General features: G+C 38.1%; 1 protein-coding gene across 1 annotated transcript in view; it reads left to right on the forward strand.

Moving 5' to 3' along the window:
• CAGE1 (cancer antigen 1) overlaps positions 1 to 15783 on the forward strand; it is a 45173-nt gene that overhangs the window by 1129 nt on the left and 28261 nt on the right. Inside the window, exons 2-6 of the mRNA XM_058553916.1 lie at positions 1047 to 1264; positions 3893 to 3980; positions 6625 to 7148; positions 9944 to 10996; positions 14857 to 15006. Of these exons, the coding sequence (XP_058409899.1) occupies positions 1047 to 1264; positions 3893 to 3980; positions 6625 to 7148; positions 9944 to 10996; positions 14857 to 15006 (2033 nt within the window). The remainder of the gene's footprint in view (positions 1 to 1046; positions 1265 to 3892; positions 3981 to 6624; positions 7149 to 9943; positions 10997 to 14856; positions 15007 to 15783) is intronic.

Raw genomic sequence — 15783 nt, forward strand, 5'->3', positions numbered from 1 at the left:
ACTCTGTGAACAACACCAGTCTATTTTCTGTAAGCGTTGTTGAAAAACCATAAATGGACTTCTCTCAAAGCATTTATAATCTGTAAATGCAAACACTAACATGCTGGACACAATGGTGAATGCTAAAGCAGTAAAATGAATCCATGCTGAATTATGAGATAGATGTTTAGACTGAAGACATTGTAGGAATTTAAATAGATGAATGGGTAGACGGGAAGGTTTTAGGAGAGAGAAGCACTCGCCAGGACAGACCGCTGAAGTGGTAAAGAGCGTCATCTATTTGCAGGGAGGTGAGCCTGATCTGACTAGAGCAGGGGAGTACTGGGTAGGTAACATGGGTTCCGGCTATGAAAGACCTAGAGAGTCAAGCAGCAGAATTTGAATTCAGTGTGATTGGACATCCTTTCCACTCCCATCCCCTGACAGACCTTAGGAGGTCACGAGAATGTGGACCAGTGTGATGAGATAAAGGGTGGAAAGAAAGCATGGGTTATGAGAAAATTTTTAAAGGAGAAATGGACAGGACTTGGTAACTGAGTAGCCCATGGATGATGAGGTGGAGGGATGCCAAAGATATCTCCAAGTGTTCAAACTCAGGTGTCTGAGAGAATAGGTATGGCATAGGAAAGTGAGGGAAAACTGATTTACAATGTTGGATTTGACTTGTTAATGAAATGTTTGAATAGAAAGTATCAAGTAAACAGAAATACACTGTTTTGTGGAACCTAATAGGTCTCTGATAATATTTTGTAAATCTTTTGATTAATTGAGAGATCCCTTCATCTTCTGGGTCCCAAGATTTTTAAGGAATTATTGGATAGCAGCCACACATATTGACTTGTTTTTGTCCAAATTAGTATTTACTACCATACAAAGGTATAATGGTATACTCAGACTAAAATTTTTAATTTTTCCAATAACTTGACATATACCATTTTAAAATTTAGGACAATGAACTTTGCTGCTTTCTTAATGTGAGGAGGGGTGGGGAAAAAAGCTTTCTGTTTGCATATACTAATAGACATTAAAATTATGTTTTTTTAAAGAGGCCTTCCATTATCCAACAGTTAGGAACAAGGACTGTCAAAAAGTTTGGTCATCACCCTCAGATCCTGTACATCTTAAAGTGGATGCTTCTCCTAAAAAATTAGAAAGCATGTCAGAAGCGGATGCCATGAATTTCAGCGGTCTTTCTCAAGACTTAACTCACTCAAATTCTCCCTTCTATGTGGAAACCAGCAGTACCACTTCAGACTTGCCTCAGGTGTGCATTGCTTACAAGTTCTGGGAGGTACAGATGTATTCAACCTTAACATTGTCTTGCATATGAAAATTTCTTCAAAAACATGAGAAACAATAAAAGAATCTCCAGTGGAAGCGTAAAGGAGGGGAATACAGGGTCTGGTTTTGCCAATTCCGTTAGTGTACAAAGAAAAGTAGAATTTTACAAATAGAGTGTTAAAACTGATCCTGTCTGGCCTCCTTGTGAAGTCCCAGGAGTGCAGCTAGGGACATGGTCACAACAACTGAGGCAGGAGAAGAGCCTAAGGGATCTGACATTTGGTCTAAAGCATCTTCCACTATGTCAGCATGGAAAGGATTCAAATGTCATTCATAATGATATTGACAGCACCCTGCATGTAAATGACTTCTTTCCTACCTTCAGGAAAGTTCCTAGTGTCCTTTCTCACAAAATAGAAGAAATTGTAATGTCCCAAGATCTTCATGAATGTTGTTCTAATGTTTGATAATTATTAGCAAGAGTGTAGGGAAATAATAGGAATGTATTAGGCTGTGCCATGTGAAATTGCCTTTTTGTAGCTCAGAAATGGGCAAATATTGACCATTTCATGTGGTTAGTCCATAAATTGGCATAACTTTCCTAAAAGTCTGTTTAGTGATAGGAAATCAAGAGTTTAACTGCATATTTTATTTTATTTTTATTTATTTTTTTTTTGAGGAAGACTGGCCCTGAGCTAACATCGGTTGCCATTCTTCCTCTTTTTTTCTTTTTTCTCCCCAAAGCCCTGGTACATAGTTATATATCCTAGTTGTAGGTCATTCTAGTTCTTCTATGTGGATGCTGCCTCAGCATGGCTTGATGAGCGGTGTATAGGTCCGCACCCAGGATCCAAACTGGGGAACCCTGGGCCACCAGAGTGGAACACAGACCCAACCGCTACGCCACTGGGCTGGCCCCCTGTATATTTTATTTTTAATTCTACCTCTAGGAAGTATACAAATGAGATCTTTGCAGAATTATGCATAATAACTAAACACTGGAAACAACCTAAATTTTCAGCAGTAGGGGCCTAGTTAAATTATTGTACAGATGTACAGTGGACATTTAAGCCTTAAATATGATAACACACATATGTATTTGTTGACATGGAAAAAGAGTCACATTGTTTCTCACTAGGTAGTGGGCTTTGGAGTGTTCTCTACTTTCTCTTTTTTAAAAATGTTCAAGATTCTTTTTTTATAATTATAAAAAACTATTTTCATTAAAGAAAAATTGGTCATAGTATTATTATAGTGTTAATCAGGGTCCAAGATACTACATGGTGAATTGGAAAGAAGGAATGTCTTAATTATGTACGGAGGTCCTCCCTCTTGGATTTAAGTGAGCATTTTATTCTTCATGAAAAGTGTATAGAGCAAAGGAACAAAAGGCATATTTTAGTTAAAAACAGTAGTACCATAGAAGACTCGAGTTAGAAGTGATCTCTGAAATTCAGTGAGTAGTGAGTCCCAGGAAGTTTGTGTAAATATAACATCAATACGTGTGAATAGTGCTGTTCTGTTTTTCAAGCAGATTATTCTTGATGCTTTTAAAATGTCGTTGAGGGGGCGAGCCCTGTGGCGTAGCAGTTAAGTGCGCATGCTCTGCTGCTGGCGGCCCGGGTTCAGATCCCAGGCGTGCACTGACACACCGCTTGTCAGGCCATGCTGTGGTGGCGTCCCATATAAAGTGGAGGAAGATAGGGACAGATGTTAGCCCAGGGCGAGTCTTCCTCAGCAAAAAGAGGAGGATTGGCATGAATGTTAGCTCAGGGCTGATCTTCCACACACACACACACACACACACACACACAAATGTCATTAGGAAGAATGATCTGAATTAGCAACAAGTCTAAAAACAGATTGTTATAAAATGTACCTCGGTTTTCATTGTATTTCAGGTGCATTCAATAAGTGGAACAATGCTATAAAAAAGCATTATTGAATAGAGGTTTGTAACCAACTGACCTTAATGAGAGAGAAAGATTTTTTTAGAGCATCATTTAGGTCCACATAGTTGATACACTATTCGTGATTAAACTGTTGTTTTCCTCAAACATTTAAAATATTTTCCTTACTATCTTATTTATATTATTAATTTACTAAATAACCCTTTCATTTTAGATAGCATTAAGGTAACTTTGAGAATAAGCCCTACATGAATTTTTATAGATTTCTATTTAGTGGAATCAGATTTCACCTAATTACTGGAACACTGTTTTATCTATCTTCTGTGTTAAAAGACTAGAATGACAACTACCCTAATGTTTAGACCAGATCTAACAAACAATTAAAGAATTATCAAAGAATTATCAGTAAGAGGTATGTAGGTTATCATATATATGTTTATACTAATATGATTTGAATTGCTAAAAAAACAAAATATTAAAATAGCCAGATACTTATTTGTCATTTAATATCATGACTCTATTAACATGGTTTTATTAAAAGGGAGCTCAGATATACAGTGGGCAAAGATACTGGAAAGCTCATTCTATCCATGCAACAAACAATACTAACAGAAAAATTATATAGCTTGTACATATGCCTTTAGAAGAGGTTTATGATGTTTGAAGTATTAATATTAATGCCTTTTTTATTATTAATACAGAATGAAATAAAGAATGTAAAAAGGGAAAATGAGTCCAAACTTACACTTTCTGAAGAAATTTATAGCACACTAGATGATTTGTTAGGTGGTGAGTATCTTTTTGTTGACAATATGCAAACAGACAAACTAAGATTTTTTTGTGTCCTGTGATAACAACAATAATAATAATAGCCAGCTACTTTGTAAGCATTTTAGATACATTATCACATTTTATGCACAAACAATCCTATGAAATAGGGCTTTTTTTCTTTTTAAATAAGGGCTGTTTTTATCTCTATTTTACAGATGAAAAAAGTGAGACTCGGAGAGTAACATGAGAAATACAAGCCATAATCAACACATTTGACTATATTAAAATTAAAAAAACCTTCCATATGACCAAATTATAATCAACAAAGTAAAAAAAACAAGCCAGTGACTGAGACAAGACACATGCAATGTATATGATTGACAAAGGATTATTATCCAAAATAAAGAACTCCAATAAGAAAAAGACATGTATAACTCAATAGAAAAACAGGCAAAGTATATTAGTTTGCTAGAGCTACCACAACAAAATATCACAGACTGTGTGGCTTCAACAACAGAAATTTATTTTCTGACAGTTCTAGAGGCTGGAAGTCCAAGATCAAGGTGCCAGCAGAGTTGGTTTCTCCTGAGGCCTCACTGATGGCCATCTTTTTGTGTCCTCACGTGGCCTTTTCTCTGTGCCTCCCTGGGTCCCTTCTTCCTATAAGGAGACTAGTCATATTAGATTAGGTCTCCTGCCTTATGATTTAACAACCATCGTTTAACCTCAGTTACCTCTCTAAAGGCCTTTTCTCCAAAGGCAATCACATTCTGAGGTGCTGCGGGTTAAGCCTTCAACATATGAATTTTGGGGAGACACTGTTCAGTCCATAAGTGTATCTAATAGGCAGATCACAGAAAAGGAAACCTGCAAGTCCATTAAGTACCTGAAAGGATGTACATTAAAAAGACCACAAAATACCATGTCATACACATCAGTTTGACATGTGTTGGAGGGATGTAGAGCAAAGGAGCTCTTAGGCTACTGGTAGAAGTATAAATTGGTACAACCACTTCGGAGAGTAATTTTGCAATATCTGGTAAAGTTGAAGATATGTATTTTCTATAATCCAGCAATGCCACTTCTGGGTATACGCCCAGAGCCTAGACAAAAATTCTTGCATTAGTGTACAAGGAAACGTGTATTAGGATGTTCACTGCAATGTTGTTTCTAAAAGCAAAATTAGAAACAAATATCTAACAAAAAGGGAATAAAGTGTAATCCTTCAGTAGAATGAACTAAACCTACATGTATTCACATGGCTAAGTCTGAAAAGCAAAATTTAAGTGAAATAAAGACTGTTTTATATGGATATATATATATAGTATGATGTTATTTACATAAAATTTTAAAACACAGAAAACAATACTATATATCCACAGTTAATCCAGGGTCCTGCAGGGTATTTTGAAATTTGAAGGAAAGAGTGATACTGGGCCCTACAAACTACTGACTTGAGATAGTTCACTATTTCAATATAAAACCATACTACAATCCTTTCTATAACAGCTTATTTGCAAAGCCGGGTTTTTGGAGGTTGCTGTGATAGAAAGCAAGTAGTGTGTGAAAATCAATGTGGGAAGAAAGTGAGGGTTGGCGTTGTCCAATCTGATTCCAAGGTTTGTGACATTGTGTGGTGCCCAGTAGTGCATCCAAGTAGCAAGTAAGTTCGATTGTTTAAAAATGAAATAAAATATTATATTTTTCCTTCAGCTCGTGTGTATTTTCTAACAGCTACTAAGTTGTTAGGACAAATCTTATTAAGTTGTTTGAGCTTAATTACTTAATAAATGGAGCTGTTAGGTATTTCTTTTGGTCTAGGGGTCCTGTGAAAAAATTACTAAGACATTAAAGGTATCACAAAATGAGAAAGTCTGGGAACTTGAAATATATTATTTAGGGTCCATAAATGATTAGTAACAGTAGAAAAATATGGATGGGAAGAATGAATACATACCGGCTTCAGTATAGTAGTTATCTCTGGGGAGGGGGGAAAGGAGGGAATTTAGATAGAAAGGAAGGATCATTATTTAATTTTGTAAGACTTTATTATTTTCCATTTTGCCTTATTTGTTTCTGATTTTTTAAAATGTCTTAAATCTGGGTAATGAGTCATGTTGGGAAACAGTGTAGCATAGATTTAGAAATAGTATTTTAGAATCCCAGCTGCACTGCTTACCCTCTCTGTGACCTTAGGCGGGTAACTTAACATCTCTTATGTCTCAATTTCCTTATCTGTAAAACAGGGATAGTAACATTACCTGGCTCATGGGATTGTCGTGAGATTAAACAAGTTTATGTGTGTTTGCTATTCTACTATTCACTGTGCTTTTGTATTCTTTTGAAACATTTTCTAATTAAAACATTTTAAAATTACAGTGCAACAAAAGAATTTTCAAGATATCTTGGAATTTGTTGTAATGGTATTTGGACAGAATATATAACAAGCTTTTTGTAGCAGTCATTTGAGAACATTCCCCCAAGTAAAAGTTGTTTTGTTTGCTAGCACAACACCATGCTAAAATCCACTCAATGAAAAATGTTGAAATACATATAATTCTTAAAAGGCTCCAACAGTTTATTTCATAAATGTGAATATAACTGTTAACACATAAATTTATGGTCAGCTAATTCTTATTTCCATCTTTCTCTTTCTAATGAGATGTCAACATTGGAAAGAACACACAGAATGTACTAACTCAGCCGGTTGACGCCAGCATTTCTTCCTTCAGACAGTTTGAACCCATTTGCAAATTTCATCAGACAGAAGCATTTAATAATGAAATGATAACATTTCAGAATCTGACGGAAGGCTTACCTTACACAGAGAAGCCAGAATTGCAAAGTCATGTATATAATTATGCAAAAGGCACCAATATAAAGGAAGATTCATTTAAGGAAGAAAATCCAGTGGGAACTAGCACTTCCACAAATAAAGACCGACTTGCTCATGAGTGTGTCAGACAACCTCCTAGAAGCCTGCCTCTACCCCACTGTAATGGAGAGACACTGGAATTCACAGAAATGTCACTGGCTAAAAGTACTGCCACGGAATCTGCCCTCAACCCTAGTCAACCTCAAAGTTTCTCATGTCAGGAAAATGTACACAGTGATGTTGAAAAACCGTTTTATAAAGAGAATAACTTTAACCTGCTTGATCTGAGAGCTAATTATAAAACAGAGGAGGTAAGATTTTTTGATGGTCAGTACAGGCTGTAGAGTATTAAAGGATGTGTGTATGTGGTTTTTTTTAATGTCTATAAACTCAGACTTTTCCAAGTAGTGCTAAATCATCTAATTAGCACAAAAGACATTGCTTCTCTGGGGAAAATGCCTTCCAAGACCTTAATCAATTTAGAAACAAATTTTTCTAATAAAATCAAGTCCATACTTGGAGATTAGCTCTATCAAATGATAATTTCTTTGAGGATCAGGGCTCTGTCTTCCTTATCCTTTTATGCACCTTAGCATCTACACAGTGCCTTGAATATAATAAGCTTTTATAGGGCCCGGCCCGGTGGCCCAATCGGTTGGGTGCACCCACTCCGCTGCGGTGGCCTGGGGTTCGCAGGTTCGGATCCCAGGCACGCACTGACGCACTGCTTGTCGGGCCATGCTGTGGCGGCATCCCATATATTAAGTGAGGAGAATGGGCATGGATGTTGGCCTGGGGCCAGTCTTCCTCAGCAAGAAGAGGAGGATTGGCAGATGTTGGCTCAGGGCGGATCTTCCTTACACATAAAAAAATAATAAGCTTTTATATTTGGTGAATCAAATTGAAGGAAAAAGTTGAGAAGAGGAAAAAGTTCAGAGGTATTAATTAAGTTATTTGACAAGAAAATCTTAAGTTTTTTTGTCATGTGGGATTTCTAAAATATTTATTTTTCTACCAAAGTGAAAACATTAAATTGTCTTTTGATTTATTGATTCTGGGCATGCGTGTAGTATTCTAAGAGCACTGAAGATGCCAGCTGTATAAATTCTATAGACTCTCTGAACAAAAAAATAAAAACTTCAAGAATTAGTGTGGGTTGGGCTGGCCCCGTGGCTTAGCGGTTAAGTGCACACGCTCCACTGCTGGCGGCCCGGGTTCGGATCCCGGGTGCGCACCGACACACTGCTTCTCTGGCCATGCTGAGGCTGTGTCCCACATACAGCAACTAGAAGGATGTGCAGCTATGACATACAACTATCTACTGGGGCTTTGGGGGAAAAAATAAATAAATAAATAAAAATTATAAAAAAAATAAAAAAGAATTAGTGTGGGCAAATAGATATAATTTGAGAATAGCTATTCTATATTCATAGAATATAGAAAATAGAAGATTTTCTTGTCGAATAATTTAATTAATACCTCTGAACTTTTTCCTTTTCTCAACCTTTACTTTCAGTTTGATTCACTAAATATAAAATATAAAATAGAATATAGATATAGAATATAGAAAATAGAATATATTTCTATTCTATATAATACCTTTTTATCATGAATTTGATGAGAAAAGATATGGCTATTATGTTTCATTTACAAATATGAGCAATGTTTTGTTCGTTTACTTGGAAGCAGCATTTAAAAGAGAACTTTATTTCCCTATGTTGATTTCCAGAAAATGACATTTAAAAAATCTGTTTAATTAGGATTTCTCAAGATTGTTCCTTCGTATTTCCATTCCATTTAGTCATTTATTCAGTCAGTCAATAAATACTTTCAGGCATCTATTATGTGCTAGGCCCTATGTTAGGTGTTAGTTATATAATGGTTAAAAAACAAAAAACAAACAAAAAGATGTGGTTTTTGTCCTCATGAAAATAACATCCTAGTAGAGGAGCTAGACATTAATCAAATAATCGTGCAAGGAAATGTAAACTTTCGACTATAAGTGCTGTGAATAAAAGTTACATATAAAGTGTATGTAAAGTGTATATAATGTAATATAAAATTACATATAAACTTGCAACTATGATAAGTACTGTGAATAAAAGTAAGATGAGGTCTTACCATCCTGGTCAGGGAGTTTGATGAAGGCTTCCCTGAAGCAGTGGGAACTGAGCTGAGCTCCGAAGGATGGGTAGAAGTTAGTTAGGTAACGGTGGGTGGGAACACATTCCATGCAGAAGTAACAGCATGTGCAAAAACCCTGTGGCTGCAGGGAGCATGGTACCTACTAGGACCTGAAGGAAGCCCTGTGTTGTTGCGTTGGAGGAAGCAAGAGGGAGGTAGTATACGAGTATGGAGAGGTAACCTGGCTCAGATATCAAGATCAGATACCAGGACCTTATAGGCCTCAATAAGGATAGTTGTCTTTATCCCAGAACAGTGAAAACCATTAGGATACAGGGGTCCCATATCTCTAAATTCTAGAAAGTTATAGAGCCCACCTCCACTGAGGTTTTTACATCATATTCATTTTAGCATTTTCTTACTGCAACTTACTGTCCTATTTTAAACCCCCCAAAACCTGTATTGTGGGCAGAAAGTCAATCATGAGGCATGTTTATCTGACATTCTAAGCTTCACGGGAGTCATAGCATAGTGAGGTAATGATTTAATGAGAAGTTTAAAAAGTATTTATTCAAATGAGGCCTCACAGACTGTAGGGTAATTGATAAATTTGTTTTAATTTATTTGAAGTCAATGAAAGTATCTTATATGTATTCAGAAAAGTTTGCCTCATAGAAAGTGGTGAGAGTATCAAAGTTTAACTTTTCTTTTGTAAATGTAGATGTGATACATATCTCTACCCTATAACCACTGTTTGTGCTCTGCTGTGCTGGTAGGTGCTGTGCTTACATTTAGCAATTGATACTTAAGTATTTTTGTTAAGTAGGTGTTATTATTGGAGGTAGATATTATCACTGTTATGAATTTCATAGCTGAGGAAACTAAACTAGGGATCTAAGATTCAAGGCCAGCTGTGTCTGACTTCAAAGCTCATGATCTTTCTACTCCTTTGCACTTATATTTTATTTACTATGATTTGCAGATTGCATTTTCTTCAAAAGGAATACAGAATTCTGGGGATATTCCTGAGATGTCAGTCAGTCATGGAAAGGCAGTCGCAGTGGAGGGGACGGAGGGTCCTGTTGTCTCCACTGGGTCTCCTGCAGGTGCTTCTTGGAGTGATGGAGCATCCCAGGAGGACTGCAGGACGCCTGACACAGAGCAGAGCTGGGAAAGCTTGCAACCTCTGGAAGAGGATATGGCTTTAAATGAAGTCTTACGGAAATTAAAACATACTAACAAAAAGCAGCAAACTCTGATCCAAGAACTCCAGTGTAATAAAATGTATTTAGAAAAGAAGGTTGAAGAACTACAGGTGAAGACTACCAAACAGCAAGTGTTCGTTGACATCATAAATAAGCTAAAGGAGAAAGTCGAAGAATCAATTGAAGACAAATACAGAGTCATGCTAGAGAAGAATGATACTGACAAGACACTGCAGAATTTGCACGAGATTTTAGCGAACACCCAAAAACATCTTCAGGAATCTAGGAATGAAAAGGAAACCTTACAGCTGGAGCTTAAGAAGATCAAGGGCAATTATGTTCGTCTCCAGGAAAGGTACATGACTGAAATGCAACAAAAAAATAAAACTCTAAGTGAGTGCATAGAGATGGACAAAACCTTAAGTAAGAAGGAAGAAGAGGTAGAGAGGCTGCAGCTACTCAAAGGAGAATTGGAAAAGGCCACTACGTGTGCTTTGGACTTGTTGAAAAGGGAAAAAGAGACCCAAGAACAAGAGTTCCTGTCTTTACACGAAGAATTTCAGAAACATGAAAAGAAAAACCTGGAAGAAAGACAGAAACTGAAATCCAGACTTGAGAAATTGGTGGCTCAAGTTAAAAATTTGCAATTCATATCTGAAAATGAAAAGGCTAAGAATACAAAACTTCAGCAGCAGATCAATGAAGTCAAAAATGAAAATGCAAAACTCCAGCAGCAGGTTGCAAGGAGTGAGGAGCAAAATTACCCTAAATTTGAGGTAGCTCAGTTAAAGGAGCACTTAGAGGAAGTGATGGAGCCAGATATCGCACAGGTATTGTCACAGATTCAGAATCTCTAATGCAGAATTTCAAGAGTTCCTGATAATCTGGTGATGCATATTTAGGCATGGCACTTGCAGAAAGAATTATTAACAAAAAAGGAGAGATAGAATGGAAAACGCACCACAGGTTTGGAGAAGTTTCTTTGGTTCTTGAGTACTCACATTAGAGAACAGCCGTTTCTGGCCTCTTGTCATTACTTTGTAAGAGGTGAAAATTAATGAGGGAATTTTGTGGGCACTCATGCCTGGACATCTGAAGCATCCTTTAAGAAAGGATTTCCTGGGCTGGCCCCGTGGCTTAGCAGTTAAGTGTGCGCGCTCTGCTGCTGGCGGCCCGGGTTCGGATCCCGGGCGCGCACCAACACACCGCTTCTCCAGCCATGCTGAGGCTGCGTCCCACATACAGCAACTAGAAGGATGTGAAACTATGATGTACAACTATCTACTGGGGCTTTGGGGGAAAAAAATAAATAAATAAAATTATTAAAAAAAAAAAGGATTTCCTAGGGGTCAGCCCGGTGGTGCAAGTGGTTAAGTGCACGCGCTCTGCTGCAGCTGCCCGGGGTTCTCCAGTTCGGATGCCGGGCACACGCCAACGCACCGCTTGTCAAGCCATGCTGTGGTGGCGTCCCATATAAAGTGGAGTAAGATGGATACGGATGTTAGCCCAGGGGCAGTCTTCCTCAAGCAAAAAAAGAAGAGGATTGGCAGATATTAGCTCAGGACTGAACTTCCTCACAAAAAAAAAAAAGGATTTTTTTTTTTAAAAAAAACATTTATTTATTTAGTGTGTGTGTGTGTGAGGAAGATCAGCCCTGAGCTAACAGCCATGCCAATCCTCCTCATTTTGCTGAGGAAGACTGGCCCTGGCCTAACATCCGTGCCCATCTTCCTCCCCTTTATATGGAATGCCACCACAGCATGGCCTGACAAGTGGTGCGTCGGTGCGCGCCCGGGATCCGAACCCGGGTCGCCTGCAGCAGAGCACGTGCACTTAACCGCTATGGCACGGGGCCGGCCCCGAAAGGATTTTCTAAGTGGGCATCTCAATCTTTTCATACCGTGTCTGCCTATTCAACAATAACACTAAATAATACAATTGCGTATTTAGTTTACAAGGTAAAACAAACCTATATTATATCACATATTAATTTTGTAAAATTATAAACATTTTTTATTGAGATATAATTGACATATAACATTAGTTTCAGGTGTACAACTTAATAATTCGATATTTGTATGTATTTCAAAATGCTCACCACAGTAAGTCTGGTTAACATTTGTTAAAAATGGCATGAGAGCCTCGTATCAATATGTTCGGAGAGGCAGTAATTTTGTATTCTCTGCAGTTCAAATGGCTTTTTTGGCAGACAAGAACCTAGAAGCATGTCCTGGAGGTGAAAATTTTCACAAGCCAGAGCACATCTATTCTATTTCAGTGTTGTAGGCCTGCCTTAACATATTTGTAGTACAATCTTATTAACTCTAATTACTTAGAAAGAAGGCTAATCTGAACTAGAAAAATGTATAGGTTTATTTATATAGTATAATAACTTGAACTGAGCTGATATGTTGCTTTGAAGATGTCCTTAGTGGACTCTCCTTCATGAATCTGTAATCAATATAAGTACATACTGTTAGCAAGTAAATAACTATTATTTTTAAGGATTCTTAGGAAAATATTGTTCTCTTGTGTTAAAAAAATTCTCTTTGTGACCTTTTCTCCAGAAAGAAGGAAGGATTATCTAATCCAGTGGTTCTGAAACTTTAGCATTCATCAGCATCAGCTGTGAAAATGCAGATTTCTGGGGCCCACCCCAGAGTTTCTGATTCAGTAGGTGTGTGGTGGGGCCTGAGAATGTGCCTTTCTAATAAGATCCCAGGTCTCACTGATGCTGCTGGTCCAAGGATCACACTTTGAGAGCCACCAACCTGAGCAAAGATGACCTAAAGTATAGCTGCTAACCAAATCATGACGGATTTTGAATTGGTAAACTGAATGAATTAGTGTAACTGTACAGAAGTTTATCACAATATAATAATTTTTTTCTTGAGCTTTCTTTTAAAAAAGCAGTAAAGTTCTTTGTTTTATCCTGACTAGTCAATTTCTTTAATATCCCAAATCATTCTTACTCTGCTTTTAGTTTTGCTTTTCATTAACTCTAGGTTCATTTTCTCAAAGTGTGGTCTGGGAGTGTTTGTAGGGTCAAAAGTATTTTCATAGTAATATGAAAACATTACTGCCTTTTTCACTCTCGTTCTTTCACAAGTGTACAGTGGGGTTTTCCAGAAACTGTGTGACATGTGATGGTGTAATTGCTTTCATGGCTGATGGAATGTGTGAAGCAAACATGAGAATCCAGCATTAAGGCAGCATTAACAATATTCGCAAAAAAACGTTGGGGCTGGCCCAGTGGGGTAGTGGTTAAGTTCGCGTGCTCTGCTTTGGTGGCCTGGGGTTCACAGGTTCGGATCCCGGGTGCAGACCTGTGCGTTGCTTATCAAGCCATGCTGTGGCAGGCCTCCCACATATAAAGTAGAGGAAGATGGGCATGGATGTTAGCCCAGGGCCAATCTTCCCCAGCAAAAAGAGGAGGATTGGCAACAGATGTTAGCTCAGGGCTGATCTTCCTCACACACACACAAAAAAATCGCAAAACATATAAACAGTGCCACTCTTTTAAAAAATTTTGTTATTATTTTTTATTGAGGTAACATTGGTTTATAACATGTAGATTTCATGTGTACATCATTATATTTCAACTTCTGTATAGACTGCATCGTGTCACCACCAAAAGTCTAGTTGCTAACCATCACCATACACATATGCCCCTTTACCCTTTTCACCATCCTCTCACTCCACTTCGCCTCTGGTAACCACCAATCTGTTCCCTGTATCTTTGTTTTAAACAGTGCCACTCTTTTCAGTAATTTTAGTTTTGGAAAATTTGGTAATTTTTAATTAAAAATTTGTTATTTATATTGATGCATAATGGATTTATTATTTAAATGAATTAGCAAACACATATTTTTAAATGTTCTCAGCTGTAATTTCTTTTTGTGTGTGTGTGTGTGGGAGGTCAGCCCTGAGCTAACATCCATGCTAATCCTCCTCTTTTGCTGAGGAAGACCAGCTCTAAGCTAACATCTATTGCCAATCCTCCTCCTTTTTTTCTTCCCCAAAGCCTCAGTAGATAGTTGTATGTCATAGTTGCACATCCTTCTAGTTGCTGTATGTGGGACGCGGCCTCAGCATGGCCAGAGAAGTGGTGCGTTGGTGCGCGCCTGGGATCCGAACCCGGGCCGCCAGTAGCGGAGCACGCGCACTTAACCACTAAGCCACCAGGCCGGCCCACAGCTGTAATTTCTAATACAATAAATATTGATAATTATAACTCACATAAACAAAAGGTTTTTGGGGTCCTCAATAATTTTCAAGACTATAAAGGGTTTCTGAGAATCAAAAAGTTTGAGAACCACTGCTCAGAGTCTTTTGTTTTTTGTTTTTTTTGTGAGGAAGATCAGCCCTGAGCTAACATCCACGCCAATCCTCCTCCTTTTTTTCCCTTTTTCTCCCCAAAGCCCCAGTGGATAGTTGTATGTCATAGTTGCACATTCTTCTAGTTGCTGTATGTGGGACGCGGCCTCAGCATGGCTGGACAAGCGGTGTGTCAGTGCGCGCCCGGGATCTGAACCCGGGCCGCCAGTAGCAGAGCACACGCACTTAACCGCTAAGCCACGGGGCTGGCCCCTCAGAGTTTTTAAGAGTGGTATTTTATTCAGCACTTTACTTAAAAAGTAATCCAGATTCTTTGTCTTTGCTGTAACAAATCTGAATTGTGTACATGTAGGATGCAAAGATGATACATTCTAATTTGTTCCTGAATTGCTCATCTTGTGAAGTTGAGAGCCTGAATCCCCCAGACGTGAAAAGAACTTCTCAGCTGGCCTCCAAAATTCACAATCTTCTGGCTCTGATGGTAGGACTTCTCACATGCCAGGTAATAAAAAAAAAATCATATTTTTTTATTGGGGGAGAAGAAATATCAAGGTTGGACTAAACCAAAAGAGGCAATATAAGACGACGGAATTAAGTTATGGAAGAAAAAAAATGGAAGACAAAATACAGACCCTTCAACCAACCAGTCAGCCCTTCCTTCATCCTACTGCTTTCTTCTATTTATCTTTCTTCAATGCCTAATTCCCACAAGTCTACAGTAAGGTACTACAGTAAGGTAATATAACAAGATAAAAAAATAAAGACATGAAGTGAAACCCTTCATCTGGTACTTCCCACATTTCAGGAAAGCTCTCTCATAGCAATGGTCTTATACTCTGGGTCAGTCTGCTCCTCGTGATTAACGTTTGTTCCCATTAGCGAGCTGTTTACCCAATCTAAAATATGGCTGTTGGGCAGGGGGAGGGCACTGTGGAGCTGTGTACGTGAGTAGAATGAAAAATGAAGTTAGTGTCAGGTGAGTTTGAATCCTGGCTTCACTGCTTCCTGGCTGTGTGACTTGGCCAAGTAACTTTTCCTTCCTCAGCTTTAGCTTCCTCATCTTAAATAGGGGAAATGATCCTTGCTGCCGCCCTGGGAGGTTACAAGCACTGCATTTAATGAGAACGTATTGAAGGGCATGACACTTGATAGCTTCTCAAATTAGCTTAGCTAGCGCTCTCTCTTCCTCTTCCCTTCTATTATTGTACATTCTTTGATCTTAAGTGCAGTTGTCTGAGCCAGAATTTGGGGGCATGGGTTTGCAGTGTTCCTGATCCAA

This window comes from Diceros bicornis, chromosome 14 (assembly GCF_020826845.1).
Source record: "Diceros bicornis minor isolate mBicDic1 chromosome 14, mDicBic1.mat.cur, whole genome shotgun sequence".
Lineage (NCBI taxonomy): Eukaryota > Metazoa > Chordata > Mammalia > Perissodactyla > Rhinocerotidae > Diceros > Diceros bicornis.